Raw genomic sequence first — 16,388 nt, 5'->3', positions numbered from 1 at the left:
AAAATGTAGTGAAAGTCGAAAACTAACCAGCTAATACTTTTAAATTACATTTTACATCAAACATTTTTGTAACTAGTGTTAAACTGTTACAAGGTGAACTTTAAGTCACTGTACAGTTGAACTATACATAAGATAAGATAGGATAGGATATACTTTATTGATCCCAATTTAGGAATTTGTTTCCGTTAATATGTTGCTACTTTATCTTTTATTCCTGTTTTCTTTACTGTAGTTATACAAATCATTTGAATTGACCATGAGATGTTCTACTTTGACATGTATGTTGCATCAGTTCTAGTCATAATACAGTCATAAGCGCTAAGGTTGTATCAATTCATAATATTCATTGCCCAATTTAGTATTTAGCCGTAGGGTCATGGCACACAAAAAAGAAAGAGGAACAACCCAATGTTTGGGAAAGAATGGCAAATCAATCTCAGCTGAATAATCAGGGACACACAATTATATTTACAGTGTTTACTGTTGGCCTTGAATTGCTGTATTTTATATAACCAATTTAAGCAAATATGTGAAACCTAGAATGCAATAAAAAAGGCTTATATATAGACATGTCAATTGTGCAGACGAAAGTAGGCCCATTTAAAAGAATGTAGGTGTTTGCTGTGATGAGTACACAACAAATATTGGAAAATGTAAAAAAGCCAGACAGAGTGCTTCCCATCAGATATAGATATTAAGAGACCTTTTATGACTACATTTCAATTGCTGAAAACCTCAAGGCTTCAGAGTTCCTTTCTTTAAAACTGGTGCAAAAACCAGGTGTTGAGAATCTGTGAGGAGGAGCTGCTCTTAAGGCTAAACGAGAAGCCCTGCTTTGCTACTTCTTATTAAAGTGCACCCCCCTCCTCCTTTTCTAAGAGCTGTGCACTTTGTGGTTAGAAAAAGGCTTTTAAGAGAAGCCCCACAATTAGCAGACTAAATGCAAACCTACACCCATGTTGAAAGGGGATTGTATGTGTAATGAAAACAGGCAGCTGGAGAAAACAGCGGTGAGTCATCCCCTGGAAATAGTCTGATTCACTTTGCGTATTGTAAGCCTTCAATTGAAAAAATATGATCGTGCTGCTCTGAGCGCCTCATTTGGTTAAGAAAACTCAAAAGCAAATCCGTGCAAACACAGAGTGAACAGCAACAATGTCCGCTGCTGTCTGCTTGAAAATGTGAAAGATAGGTTGTAATGGAAAAGTGTATCGTCTGCCACCTTGTCAGGTTCTGTAAACACATTTCAACCTCTCAAGGGAACTAATTAGCTGCACAATTGTATTTGGCAAGCATCTGAGGGTAATGGATTTGACCCTCTTCTGTTAAGTAGAGCCATAACTTGATTGAAACTGATTAGAGGAGGATAGAACAGAAAAAGACATGTTTTCTTTGCGTACCAAAATCCACGAGTTTGACACCTCCATGCGTCGTCAACAGGATGTTGTTGCCTTTGACGTCACGGTGAATCGTTTTGTGGACGTGCAGGTGCTGGAGGCCCTGTGACAAAAATAAAAAAAGAAGATTAACCGTTTTTTCTGACAAGCACCTGCTTTCAAATGATCCTGTTCAAGCTTTTTCCCCGAAGCAATGTATTCAATTGTTATTGTCTCCCCTCTTGCACGTGGAAAAGGCCAGACTTACCATAAGGGCCTCATGCAAGATGTATGCAATAATAGCTTCATCCATTCGGTCTCCTCTCTTCAGCATGCCTTTAGCCAGATCTGTCACAGAGCCGCCATTGCACAGCTGCAACAGAAAAACACACAAAGAGAGGGGAATAATGAGCTACAACTCAACATGAGTCAGCACTTATAGATGAGCTTATTCAATATGCTGAAATCTGGGGCACCTGAGATGTTCACACAGAGAAACAGCAGAGGAGGAACAAAATTCTGATCCTAAGATTTCATAGTGAGAAAAGAGATCTTTAGCAGCTTATCTTTCTGAGGCAGCTTAGTGAGGGGTGCAAATCGTGCCCACAAGGAGAATGTACATTATGTGTGCAGGGCTTAATCTACAGCATGCTGTGATGACTAAGCAGGGTACATATTAAACATGCACAATTGAAGTACATCCTCTTGTGTTTTCAAACATTTAAAAATAGGAATAAAGGATATTTTAGGAGAGCAATTTAGTGTGGAAACAGAATGTAACAAGAATAAAAATCCACATGGAAGATTGATTTTTTAGTTTGATTTCCTGTGTTTTTTATAGTGTACTGCGTTTAGATATGGACTCCACCGTCACTGGCAATCGTTCTTGGAAAATTACAGAAAAGTACCCAGCACGTTGCCTTGGCAACAATAATAACCCTTAATTTGGACTTTTCTTCGAGATATGCAGGGGGTACATAGAAAGCTCTAAGATGCCAATCAAAGTGTTGGGGGTTGCTAGTGAAAAGAAATTGTAGATGCTGCATATGAATCCTATTTGTAAACACATATCCCCAGCTTTATACTTAACTGCATATGAAAACATTTTGTCAGATGGGACATTTCTATCATATCTTTCTATGTATGGAGCATTTGTCCTGTATAATTACACTCATTTCCCACACTTAGTAAACTAAAGGCTTAATCAGGCACGAAGTGGAGTGTGATTATTTAGGATTTGAATCAGCCCCCTGCAGCGATAGTGATAAAGACATTGTACAGCACATGTCAGCAAAGGTTACTCATAAAGAACTTATACATTACATTAAAAACAATGGTTGTTGTGCCTTGTGCTCAGCGTGGAGCATATATTGTTATAGTTATTTCTTTAAAATTGACATTGAAATTGAATGTTGCATAATGACACTAGATAGAAAATGATGTATTATTATCCAATGAATATAGTCCCCTGCAATCTTAAGTATGAAAATGCTGATTGGTCATAATACAGAGATTATATATGCAGGGTGTGCTAGAATCTCCTAAAGGCTCATATTTGTTATTTCATTATACTTTTACCCACAATGCATGATTGCCTTTGCACACAATCCACACACAAGTGTTGTTAATTGAGCTAACCGCAGGAAGCCATCAAATGCTTTTACCACCAACAACTAACAGTGAACCATTTTTAAAGAGAACAAAACATTGCATTACATTACTTTGAGTGATGCAAGTACAAATGAATGTCATTACTGTTTATTCTAGTGATTCATTTTCCTATGAATTGATCTTTTCTTTATCAAACAGTGAAACATGAAGAATGTCATTTACAATGGTATAAAAGCAGCACATTCTTACATCCTGGGAAAAACTGTTTCGCAAATATGAGTTTGGTTTTATTTGTTAAAAAAGATTTAAAAAATGATATCAATAGTGAAAGAATTGTCCTTTGGATGTTGGAACATCAGAACATGTATAACAATAGATCATAGCACCACAATAGGCCATGATCATGTGAAAACCCACCCACCCCTCCTACAGCAGCAATACACCCTGAAAAACAGCGTGTCATTATTCTGTCATTTTATGTTTCTTTGTCTTTCTTTCTTTGTCTTTCGTCTCTTAGTAGCCATTTTGTTTCTCTCGTCAGGCGTTCCGTCCGTCTTTGTGGTCATTTAACCTCTCTTTGTTGTTGTTTGGAGTGTCTTGTAGTAATGCTGTTCCTATTTGTCGTAGTTTTTGCCTCTCATTGTGTCTTTTTTCACTCATTTAATTGGCTTTCCAACGATAAATGTAAGCAGTCACTTCAGACAGAGACTCAGGGGCACCATTAGCACCTGGGGCTGGTAGACACTAATCCTTCCATGCACTAGATGCTGAGAGTGACGCAGGTCTTTGACCTTGACTGAGCAACGGCATACGTTTTCGACGCTGTGCCGTGTGTCTGTTTTCTGTTTGCCTATCAATCTACCTATCCATCAGGAGTCCAGAGAGCTGTTGCAGGATGGATGGCATGCATCTCAGCTGCCACATGGGGAGCTTAATCACTTCCTCTCTCTGCTATCAGACGTGCAGACTGCAGTTAAGCAGAGAACACCACTGAGGATTTCACAGACAGCACAGCTCTCTGACAATGAGCCGCGCCTGACGTCAGTCCACATCACTGCTGCCATATCACCTGTCATCATTAAATTACACCGGGCAGACAGAGAGATCCATATTAATGAGAGGTCTTGTGTCCTAGATTTAGCCGAGCTAAACGTTAGTACTCTCACCTGAGCCCACTTCCAGAAAGTGATGCTGGGCATGAACATTAATTATTTGAGATGTGGTGAAGACGATATATTTGAAACTTCAGACCTGGTTTGATGTAAATCTTGTACAGATTAAACCAGATTTCCTAACCCTCGGGTACAGATATGTAATCACATCTAGTGAGGGTTTCACTCCTTCATGTAACAATGAAGAAACAAAAGACAAATTCCCATTCAATTGTAAAACATCATTAATTTATGATGCTCATTGATTGTAAACATAGATAGGAATAAAGAAAACAGCTGAATAGAAAATAGCTTTAGTAATTTCACGTGGCTATAAACACATCTGATACATTTCAGGTTAACAATGTAACTGTATTCCGCCATAAATGTAAAATTAGGACCTTCTTTATAGAGCATACTTCTAATGATTCCCCTCAAGATGTATTATTACCGACAGCTGCCAACAAGACATAAACATCAAGAAAATAACACTTTAAAACTAAAGTCAACACATATCCCACTGACTACCATTTCCAAACAATTGGGAAATATTTTATATGTTGTTTTTGCTAAAAAAAAAGAAGTGTAAGAGCTACTTACTTAAGACTTTCTTAATGAGGTTTGTCCAACACAGATTTGCGTAGAATCTGAATAAAAACTATTCATATTTAAGATCTGATTTATTTCCTACAACTTCACTAGGACTGCAAACTAAGTCATGAGGGTTTCCAAAGAACCATCAATTATCAAAGAAGACAAATTAAAACACTGAACACTGAGTGGAATATTCTCCATTACAAATAAGGTCAGGTGCGTGTTTAGTCGTGTTAATTAAATGAGTTGATCAAAGACCTTTAAATAAATGGATGAAACAAAAAATAAAGATGAAATGAAATGAAAAAAACCACAGCAGCCGCTAAAACACACAGCTGCTGACTTTTTGGTCAACTATCTTTGATGTACGTATCCAAGCAAATATAACTAGCATTTCCTATTTCCTGTAAATGATTGGATTGTTGTAGTTGTGTCATGCCTGCAGCACTTAATAATTCCTGTTAGTGTTACACGCTGGATCTTCTCCACTGAAAAACACCTCTATTGTTACTGATGTGGGCTTATCGTTTACACACACACAAAAGCTGGTGTCTACTTTCTGCCACCATTTATTGCAAAGTCCAGGCAAGGAATAACATTGTAGACCTCATTGTCAATTCATGAGTGCAGAGGTGGTTTGGCTGAGGTTGGAGTGAATACAGAGACTAATGGGGGAAATGCAGGCCAGTGGATTATTACTTTTAGAAGGGATCCGACAGAATATCAATGTGGAGTCAATAAGAGGACGAACAACAGGATAAATACAATTATATTTCTATGATTCCGATCTCCATATTCCTTTTTTTGGGGGGTAAGATTTACATTCAGTAAAAATGTAACTTTATTCTGAATTTTCAAGAGCACCACATGGAAATGACTCTCGATGTCTTTGGTTTGACTCTTTGCTTTGCCGACTTAGTTTTTCTTTAATTTCACATTTCAGGTCATCTCACGCTCTACAGTTATATCTGTACACAAGCTTGCATGTTTGTTTCCTTTCCAAGAAACCTCTTCACACGTTTCTCCATGTTGGTCATTCTCCAAGATCGCAATGCGTCTTATACTATTACATTATTCTTTAAGTGTAATTTAATAAACTGTGGGTTTGCTGTCACACTTTCAACCAGGCCATAAAGGCATGTTTAATGTTTGACAAGACTTTCCATGGCTGCAGGAACTCGACCAATGGTTCTGATAAATGCCCTTCATGCCTGCTTATTTCAATTCGCTAGCATAGGAGCTCTTTCATTTCTGTTCACATCACAGTTCCAAGTTGGTCTCCAAGTGCCCCCTCCACAGCTTTGATGCAAAGATGAGGGGTCTATGCTACGCCGAGACTTTATGAACATGTAAACGAGGTTTTTTTTTTAAATATTTAACAGAGATTTACATACACAGGATTTGATGAAAATGGTGAAAAAGATGCTGGATGTGTGATAACATAATGAAAACGATCCGATGTGTGCTCAGATCAAAGAAGCAATGTTTCACATCAGAGATCAGCAGCTTTTAACCAGACGTAAAAGTTAGCTTTCCCATATAATAGTTACTCTCCAACTACTGCCACTTATATCATTATAACCAATGTAAGTGACAACAAAGCATTAGTAAAACAGTAGCATTCTTTACAACAATTGAAAGTTACATTTGAATTGTGATTCAAATTGTGATTCAATTCAAATTGTGATTCGATTTCTGCCTGGTACATCTTAAAGAAAGCTTTTAAAGTTTTTTTTTTTTTTTTTACTTTATATTACAGGGTCTTCCAGTAAAACAGGGGTGCTCACAAATGACATGCACATCTAAATCAGGTTTTTATTTCCAATTAGAGAATAAAAGTCGCTCCATCATCGCAATCTTTGAAGTGTGCCTGAGCTCTCTGGGAGCTAAATGAGGCCATCATACATGAAAGCGCGCTCATCTCTGCCCACATCCGCCGCCATAAAGGAGCGCACAACACAGGTGAAGCCAAAAGCTTGCAGACCCCAATGAGCGGCTAACAAAGTGAAGGACGCCATTTGTATGTATTCAGTTCATAATGAGCGGCCTGCCTGTCAGCGCGGGGCAGAGAAAGGCTCCTCTTAGCAGAGCTAAAGGATGGGAAATGACAGTAACCATGGTGAATGTCCACCTCACTGCCTGCTTTCCACTTCTAAAACCCCATGTGCATCTACTTCAGAGCACACACACACACACACACACACACACACACACACACACACACACACACACACACACACACACACACACACACACACACACACACACACACACACACACACACACACACACACACACACACACACACACACACACACACACACACACACACACACACACACACACACACATGCCCCACAGCCACTTGCTAAACCTCAGGATGAGACAGATTTGGAGTGCTGGCTGCAGATGTTTGCAAGGGAAATGTAGAAAATGGACATGCAAACCAAAGAGGAAACCGGGAAGAACAAACAATAAACAAAGTAGCAAAGCCGAGTGAACTCTGCGTGCAGTTTGTGGTCTGATTCTTCAGCATCTTGTACTTGATATCCGAGCAAAGTGATTGCAGTCTCCTCTGCATAGGTCATGAGGAAGGACAGCGATGAAAGGGGGAAGAAACACAAGCTGCAGAGGTGAAAACTATCTACTGGGTTACAGAGCACTGCTACTGTAGATGCAAAGCCCACTGCGCTTGGAAATATAAACACTCTGTTCTAGCATAGCTGTGCCTGGTTGAAAACGATTGCTTGAACGAACAATACACCAAAGCTTAAATGCCATTTAATTAAATGTTATACTGGAACTGCAAATGGACTAAAATAAAAATCACTTCTCTCTTTTGTGGGCTTTTTACATGTGTTGGTATTCTGTCAAATGAGTTTCTGCTAGAAAGGGATAAGGTTTGGGAAAGACATTTTTCTTTTCTTTTTTATTATTACTTCTCAAAACAACTAAATGTTAGCCAAATCCAAAGCAATGGTGGAAATGTAACTTCAATACTTAGGCATGGCTGTGCTTTGAGTTAAATGCTGTCATCACAATAATGCCATGTGCAACATTTAAACGTTTGCAAATACTTGTTGTATTTATTATTTTAACATAGTTTGACGCATATTATAATTCTTGTAAATAGCAGAGAAAAGTAACAAAAGGTATTGGGATTCATCCTCTGGGGATCATGATTATATGTAAAATATCTCATGGCTATTGGACTTATTAGAAAGCGTTACTAAAAATGCAATGTCACATTCAAAATCACAACTATAAAGACCGCAACATACATTAACTTCTACACTTCAGCAGCATTAGTTATTATTATCAACGCTCAAGTTTGCTGACATGTTTATCAGATGTATCAAGGTTTGTACTGCTCTCTATCAAAGCAGGAACAGAAATGACATGCTCAGAAATTCAACGAAACACCCGAATCCGCCAAAGTGTTAGACCCCACAACCACTTCTCTGAGGTTGACCTCCATTACATGTTTGTACAGCAGGCAATGAAATATGAAAGACCCAGAACTGGGGAGCTACAGGGGTTTTAAGATGTAAAGAAAGATCAGGAAGGTCCGCTTGAACCTTCACAAATGCATACCTACATCGAGCCACTGCTGCACAACAGCAAGTACAAGAAATGCAGTAAGGTTTTTGTTCAAAATCAGGTTTTTCTGTAATCAGTTACTGTTAGAAAAAGATCACTCGTCACCGGCTTGGTCTTCAATATCAGGATACATGTATGTATTATGCTTGCAAGAATGGAAGTAGTCATCACACACAGAGGTTGCATGGGACAAATAGTTCCCAGAACAGTGTCCTTCACATGTCTTAAATACAAGAGTATCACAGTCACAAGATGCAGAATACGGGTCCAAAGCAGTATTCTTTGCTTAGTTCAGATTAGCTAAGGCCTGAATAGGCAATAAACATGACAGTCATATGTCTATCTCCATAGAGGCTGAATCATCATGTTAATCGTTGTCACATAGCTATCATATGTCTAAAACAGTGTGTCCTGGCGCTCTTCTAGGTCAGGGGTTCCCAACCTTTTTTCCCAAGAGCCTGACTCCTGTTGGAAGTTGCGCACCCCCCCCCACACACACACACTGCAACAGCGGTAATTAAAGTTTAAAAGTCTCAAAATGCTACAACTACTGTCACAAACTGGATGAATGTGAAGTATTTTGTTAAAGGAGGATGAAAGCGTAATTAAGGAGCACTATTGGAGTGACTTTGATGGTTATTGGACTCAGGATTCATTCATTTGGATTCTCGCTGTATGAAGAAATTAAAGGACGGCGCAAGTGGAAACAATTCACAAAGGGATTAAACTGTTTAAAACACATGCTCAAAGTAAACCGGATTTTGCTGATGTGTTTATGTGGATTCAAAAGTCGTAAATAATCTACAAAATGGAGGAGACCGATCTGATCGGAGCAACTGTGACAAATAATCCAACTGAAACCGGCATGGACAATGACTATGTTTTAAAAATGCGCTTATCCAGAAAAGCCTGGTTTGGACTAGTGTTGTTACGATACCAACATTTTGGTTTCGATACCGATACCAAGTCAAGAATTGCGATTCCGATTATTTTTCGATACTTTAGTTAGAAAAAGGGAAACAGTCTTAAATATAATTATAATTATTGTGCTTTATTTCACACCAGAACCATAACCATAACACAAACTTTTAAACAATGAGAACAATAAATAAAATAAATGACAAGAATTCGTATTAAATAAAATGAATACATGTCTTACAGACAGGCCTCGTGGTGTCCGTAGGCTTGCCCTCACTGTCAGAGATATAGCTAAAATACTTCCAAATTTCACTTCTGGTGTCTTTTTTGTCAACAAGCCGAGGCGCAGCGGCAGTTGCACTCCCACTTGCAGCCACTTGCTCCCCGTTGTCTCACATGCTCTGGCAGCTAGCGCGTGCACGAGAGAGGGGAGGCACTTAAGCCCCTGTCACACTGTCCCGAAGTTGACACCCGATGGACACACGAATATGGAATTGTGAATTTCGCACGAAGATGGCCCCGAACCACACACGAAGGCAACATTTACATTACATTTAAGACATACAACTGCAACGAAAGTAACACAAACAATTATGTTAAAGTACTATGATACTGTACTGATATTTTCAGACTTTGTTCTTTACTTTCTCCGTCTTTATATGTAGAAGATATTACGTTTTCTCCGTCATGTTGTTGTTTCCATAGCAACAACAACTTCCTGTCAACTCGCCTTCAAAATAATATATTATATCCTTTTCAGTTTCACCAGAGCCCTAGAGAGAGTATCTCTAGAGCTCTGAGTTTCACAGAACACAAATTGGGTTATTTACATAATATGTTTACATGATTTTGTTGTGCAATAAAACAACCAGATGGACACACGATAAAGGAAATGTTCAAATTCGGCTCTGATCGTAGCAACATCGGGCCATTCGTGAGGGCATCTTAAGCCTTCGTATGACCGCCAGTGGAGTTTCTCAGGCTCCGGCAGCAACTTCGTGCGGTGGCAAAATCTTTGGCATGCCAAAAAATAGCCGAAGGACCTTGCGAAGGTTAATTTTCGTGTTGAATTTGTGTGTCAATTTTGCCCTTCGTAAGGCCATCGTTAGGGCATCTTGTTATCATCGATGCCATCGGGCATTCGCCCCGATCAGAGTGAGGGCGAATGCACCGATGATAACACGAAGATGACACGACTTGACAAGATGCCCTCACGAGTGCCTTACGAAGTTGCCGCTCACGAAGTTGCTGCCGGAGCCTGAGAAACTCCACCGGCGGTCATACGATGGCTTAGATGCCCTCACGAATGGCCCGATGTTGCTACGATCACAGCCGAATTTGAACATTTCCTTTATCGTGTGTCCATCAGGTGTCAATTTCGGGACAGTGTGACAGGGGCTTTAGAGCGTGCTTGAAAGGGGAGGGACTGCAGGCACGGCTGCAGTGCTGTGCAGGGAGTGGAAGCAGAGCGCTGAATACACACGGCTCTTATTAAAACGACGCTTTCTCACCGGAGTACTTTCCCCCGTCATTCTTAAAGTACCGATACTAATGAAACGGAGGAATCGTAAAGTTTTTAATGGCAGGGTATCGCGGTACCTTTCAAGTGTCGGTACACAGTGCAACACTAGTTTGGACACTTTACGGGCAAAATAAACATTTCTGTCTTTTTATGCCTTTAATAGATACTGAATTTGTATTCAAATGAATTAATCAATTATTTTTTATATTTTATTGTAATGTAGAGACAAGGCTTTTAGTGACAATCATGTATTGCGTTACAATTATATGTAAAAAAAAATCTGAGGCCTGGCGCCCCCCCAAGGGGGGGCGGGGCGCCCCACAGGTTGGGAACCACTGTTCTATAGGTAATCATACTTCCTGTTACGTGCACAGCTACGTAGGGCCTTTGTTATCATGTCATGTGCTACTCTGATATTAGAAGAGTACATTCAGAATTTTCCCAACAGTTACCAATTTAGCTAAGGCAGTTTACATGTTAGGGCACCAACAACTTAAAAAAAAGTGTAATACTTTCTACCATTTTCGCATTTTCTACCTAAAATGCTTAAAAACTGAAATCAGCCACAGGACACATGGGCCTGTGCTCCAATCTGCTGAAGTGCGTGTATAGAGTAATGCACTGTGACAGCGCCTGTAAACAGAAATCCCTGCTCTGCTGCTCTCAGCAGGGAGCTCACCTCCACCCCCAACATATCCATGTTGTTGGCCTACATCCAAATCCCCGAGGTGGCCTATAAATAAACTCCTAGACTACCCGGGTGGCTTATACTGTTACATAATCCCTGGGCAGATTGGTCACCACTGCATATACATGTACCTGGCCAGACGTAGGTTGAGATGTACAACCAGACCTTTAATCTTCACGTATGCACTGTGTCTGCATGGTGCAGCCACATTATACAGGTGAATGGTATTTAAAGCACGTGAGGCTAGGTAGGTAGTGAGTTATTTTTGCTGTCATTGGACAAAAAAATCCACAAAGACCTCTCAACATGGCTCAAATACTGAACTTGGTCGTCAGCGGGACGTTTTTCCTGCTGCTCTGATTCTGTTTGTGTAGCAGACGATTGCAAGCCAAGCTTGACGGCGTGAATATCATAAATATGATGTTGCATTCGGTTATGCAGGGTTAAGAGCTATGGTTAAGACGCATAAGCTATATAAACTGGTACTTATATAATTAAAAATATGAATCATTTAAACTTCATCATGGATTCATAATAGATTGTATTTATTTATTTGATTGTGAAATTTAAAAATAATATAATAATAATAATAATACATGGGATTTGTATAAACCTGATGTACTTATATGATTCTGTTTTCTTCAAGTTTGTATCTTGTTGGTCGAACGCACTTATTGTAAGTCGCTTTGGATAAAAGCGTCAGCTAAATGCAATGTAATGTAATGTTTAGCACTTTTCCTAATTTTCGAAGGTGCTTTACATCAAATCAATACCCACAAGATGCCTCTGCTTCGTAGCATTGCCTTTGGTACGAGTAGTTATTTATTTTAACAATTTTTTATTTACACAATTATTTTTGTAGTTTTTAACTCCCATCGAGAAAGAAAAGATAGAGATGATATGATGCCAGCAAGGATCCAATATCATTAGGTGAAATCATTTAAACGAAGCATCTCGCCCTGTCAGGGAACAGCGCTATTGGCATTACGTGTCAATATTAAGTGGGCAGTGAGTATGGTAATGTTTTACCTGGGACCGTTTTAGTGTAGTGAGTTTACAATTGATTTGTCAGTAAATAATTGCTATATCTCTTTAATACTCAAGACAAACTCCTGTGCCACTGCTGAAGGGGGTTGGCAGCAAAGTAAGCAACAATAGTTATCATGGTTTTTATAATACCAAAAATAAACTGCTCACCCCAGCACTAAGGATTCAGTCAATATGGTTTGCAAACATATGGTGGTTTTTACTATTTAAATCCAATAAGTGTTCCTACCTCCAGTACTAGCCACAACTGGTCTCCACATTTCACATCCTTCTTGTAGTACATCCCGAAGAATTTGACAACATTGGTGTGGTCAGAAAGAGCTTTGAGGATGTTGTACTCTGCCTCGATTTCCTCATCAATATCCTGAAAAACAGGGTCACAGATCAGTTAACATAACACATTTCTCATGTTTACCAACCATCTTTTTCCTTTTTGTAACACTTTTTACTCAAATAGATATGAGGATAAAAATGGCAAAATATCTAGTAATGGTGACTAGCATTCTAGATTAAAGAAATTGAAACCACTCCCATGCCTATACTGTAAACTAAGCTTAAGCCAAGAGAAAGGTTATCTTTACATTAGGGCTGCTCAATTAATCGTATTTTAATCGCAATTACGATTATGGCTTGCAACGATTACGAAAACAACGTAATCGAAATATAACGATTATTTTTTTATTATTATTATTAATTTTTTTATTGGTTTTTTTATTGGTTTTTCAGTTGAGTTATACTTAAAGTTTAGGGTAATCAACTGTTAAAAACATACTGTTTAAATGTCCAATAAATTGATGTTTTCAAAGTAAATGGATAATCGTTTTTAATAATTGTGATATAAATTATTGACCCAAATAATCGGAAATTATGATTTTTGCCATAATCGAGCAGCCCTAGTTTCTAGAAAAAAATCTTTAAGAGATGACATGAGCAGCCCTACCAGCATTTGCCATGGTGGCCAAAACATTTTTATTTGGTCTTAAATTGTAGTTCAACATTTATTTCCTGTTGCTTCTGGCCAGTCTTTAATGTTTAACTGAGTAGTATATGTTGAATATGTTTTACCAAAATGTTGGCTATATGTTAAGGAGTTGTCAGGTTGTGACAGTGCACTGCAACATGTCTGTTGATCTTGTTTATTGGTATTTATTATTTTTGATATTATTTATTTAAATGTAGATATGAATGTATAATTTATTTTATTTTGTATTGGTTTTTCAGTTGATTACCCTGAACGTATAATTCAACAGTTAAAAAGTTCAAATTATTATTTCTATTTGTTTTAAAATACAATAAATGGATGTTTTCAAAGTTAATGAATAATCGCAATTACAATTATTGACCCAAATAATTGAGATTATGATTTTTGCCATAATCGAGCAGCCCTACTTTACATATCATTAAGACTGAAGACATGGCACTGACCAAAGGTATTGTAAAAGGATACTTCACTTATAAAGCTCACTAATCATTATGTTATATTGTGTTTTAAAAACTAAAGGTTCTCCGCTGGTTACAGTCTGGATGCTAAGCTAAGCGTCACCTGGATTTAGCTTCATAAAACGTTTTTAGAGAAGAGAAGGTATTTTATTCATCACCTTAGATAGAGTTATTGATCTTGTTTTCTAACTCTGGGGAAAGAAGTGAATAATCACTTTAGAACTATTGCTGTTCTTTAGGACAACTTGTGAAGTCTCTACCACTGACTCTTGAATTGAATGTGTGTGAAAGGGGCAAATCCAGGAGTTCATAAATATATAAATTAAGGGATACTCTTTTACTGTAATTTGCAGCCATACAGTCAGTGTGATTAATTCTAACGAGACAGGGGTATTGTACATGGAAATATTGTTGGTGGAAATTCTAATTAAACGTATTCAAAACTAGGTTAACCATAAACACAAATCATTTGGTGTTACCTTTGACTGTGCAGTTGTAATAATTCAATAATTGTATATTGTGAAAATATAACAATATTATACAGTTTTTTGCGATTTATATAAGTTGAAATCAGGATCAAATACAAAATATATGACATATTATTTATGACTAATACTCCACTGCAGTTTTTCCTATCCACCCAAAACAAAGCAGCGAGTCATACAAAGGTAAATGAAAGAGATTGTTTGTTCTTAAGACACCAGAAAGATAAAAACTATCCAGTATTTTTCAAGGAGAAAAAAGTGTTAGAGGAAAAAACGAATACAAGAAAAGGTTTTGTGTAAAAGAAATATGGTTTTGATTCCCTCTCCTAACTCCTCAGAGTAGCTGTAGCAAAAATGATTATATAGTGCCTCTGTGCACCAAAAAGAAACAAATCCCAAGTATTCTCCTGAAATGCTATAACCTGAACCTCAGCATACCGTAGCACATAAGGGGACTTTCCACTGTACTTGTAATGCAAGTAATAGGTCTAATACTCAACGTAGTGATTAAAACGATGGTAATGATGGTGCTCACAGTCTAGTGGTCTGAGGATAATCATTTCTCAATAATGAGAAAGAGTAACACATGTACAAAAGACTAATGGGACTTTCATAAGCATGAAGGCAGGAATTAATAGAAAATGGCTGCTCATTAGAGCTGCAGTTTCAGCCATACAGTTCACTGTACCATCAAAATAAACAGAGGTAAATGATGGCTACGCACTATGACAGCAAGTAATATGAAGTATGAAAGCCAACACTAATGTTTGTTTATCTAAAAATAGTAACCTTTCTTAATTGTAGTACCTCTGGCGCAGTAATGTTCTAATTCGTAAATCTTTTCTGCTTCTTGGACGTCAGAATCAACATCGTGTTTATCTGCTCTGTGTCAAAATGTTCTTGCTTTGGGCCAAATGTGCTTCACACACTTATGCATGGATGCCAAATGGGTTTTGGCTCAGTTCTAAAAACTCTGCACAAGCAAGAGGAGCCCTGCAATGATAAATCCAAGAAATAGTCAGAGGCAATTTGCTGAGATAATGATTGTAGATGGAAGAAACCTCCTTTTCTTAACGCCCTCTGCGGAGAACAGAGCAGAGCACCATGACTTAAATCTAGTATTGGGCTAATGAGTCAGTGACTGTGTCAGATTTACAAGAGATCTGTCCAAATACTTTCCAGAACTTTATACACATATTCTTCCTATTAAACTCCTCATTCTGAAATCATTTTTGTAAGGATGGGTCAGTTCTTAACTGCTTTTGCTATTATATAATTACTATGTAATGTAACTCTTGAAATGGTTTGCAAATATTATTGTCATGTCTTGTTTTGAACTGTAGCCAAGAAATAAAAAAGGAAGAGAACTCACAAAGATTAAATTAAACTTAAAAAACATATCATATCTTCTGGAACTGTCATATCCATATCCCTTAAGAGTGATGTTTGTATATGGTGTAGCATAAATACTTTATATAATGTGCAGTATATACAAATACATATCAGGGCTCGACATGGCCCGCTGGCCCGGAAGCACTATTTAGACACCCCGGGCCAGCATAATGTACTTTCCACTTGCCCGCTCGGGCCACTAAAAATATTGCTTTAAAAAAAAAATAGTCCTGTGGTATTGGTATTTTGACAAGCAATTTTGTTAAATTGTTTCGTTTATTAATGCTACAACATAGCGTTTCGTGAGGCGGTTGTTAATGTTGGGTGAAAAGCAAACAGCTGTTTGCTGCAGAGCAAAACAAATGTCTACTTTCTCGCCATCTAACCATTCGCCAAACATTTTTTAATACCAGCGGTAACCCCACGCAGCATTCTCATCTGTTTGTCCTTACTGGTGTCATTTTCTGGTTGCTAACGCTATTGTAACACATAATCACTGATGTTCCGCTGTAACGGTGGTAGACTCATCAGAACAGAGTACGCGAGCTGACCAATCAGAGCACA

The 16,388-nt window shown here is 38.1% G+C and overlaps 1 protein-coding gene across 1 annotated transcript in view; it reads right to left on the bottom strand.

Moving 5' to 3' along the window:
• The window catches only part of myo3a (myosin IIIA), a 68,361-nt gene that overhangs the window by 47,481 nt on the left and 4,492 nt on the right, over positions 1-16,388 (bottom strand). Inside the window, exons 3-5 of the mRNA XM_034108270.2 lie at positions 12,737-12,871; positions 1,645-1,749; positions 1,401-1,500 (exon numbers count right to left, since the gene is read on the bottom strand). Of these exons, the coding sequence (XP_033964161.1) occupies positions 1,401-1,500; positions 1,645-1,749; positions 12,737-12,871 (340 nt within the window). The remainder of the gene's footprint in view (positions 1-1,400; positions 1,501-1,644; positions 1,750-12,736; positions 12,872-16,388) is intronic.

This window comes from Pseudochaenichthys georgianus, chromosome 20, assembly GCF_902827115.2.
Source record: "Pseudochaenichthys georgianus chromosome 20, fPseGeo1.2, whole genome shotgun sequence".
Lineage (NCBI taxonomy): Eukaryota > Metazoa > Chordata > Actinopteri > Perciformes > Channichthyidae > Pseudochaenichthys > Pseudochaenichthys georgianus.
Note: the sequence above shows the minus strand (reverse complement) of the source record. Positions and strands in the feature narration are given on the sequence as shown.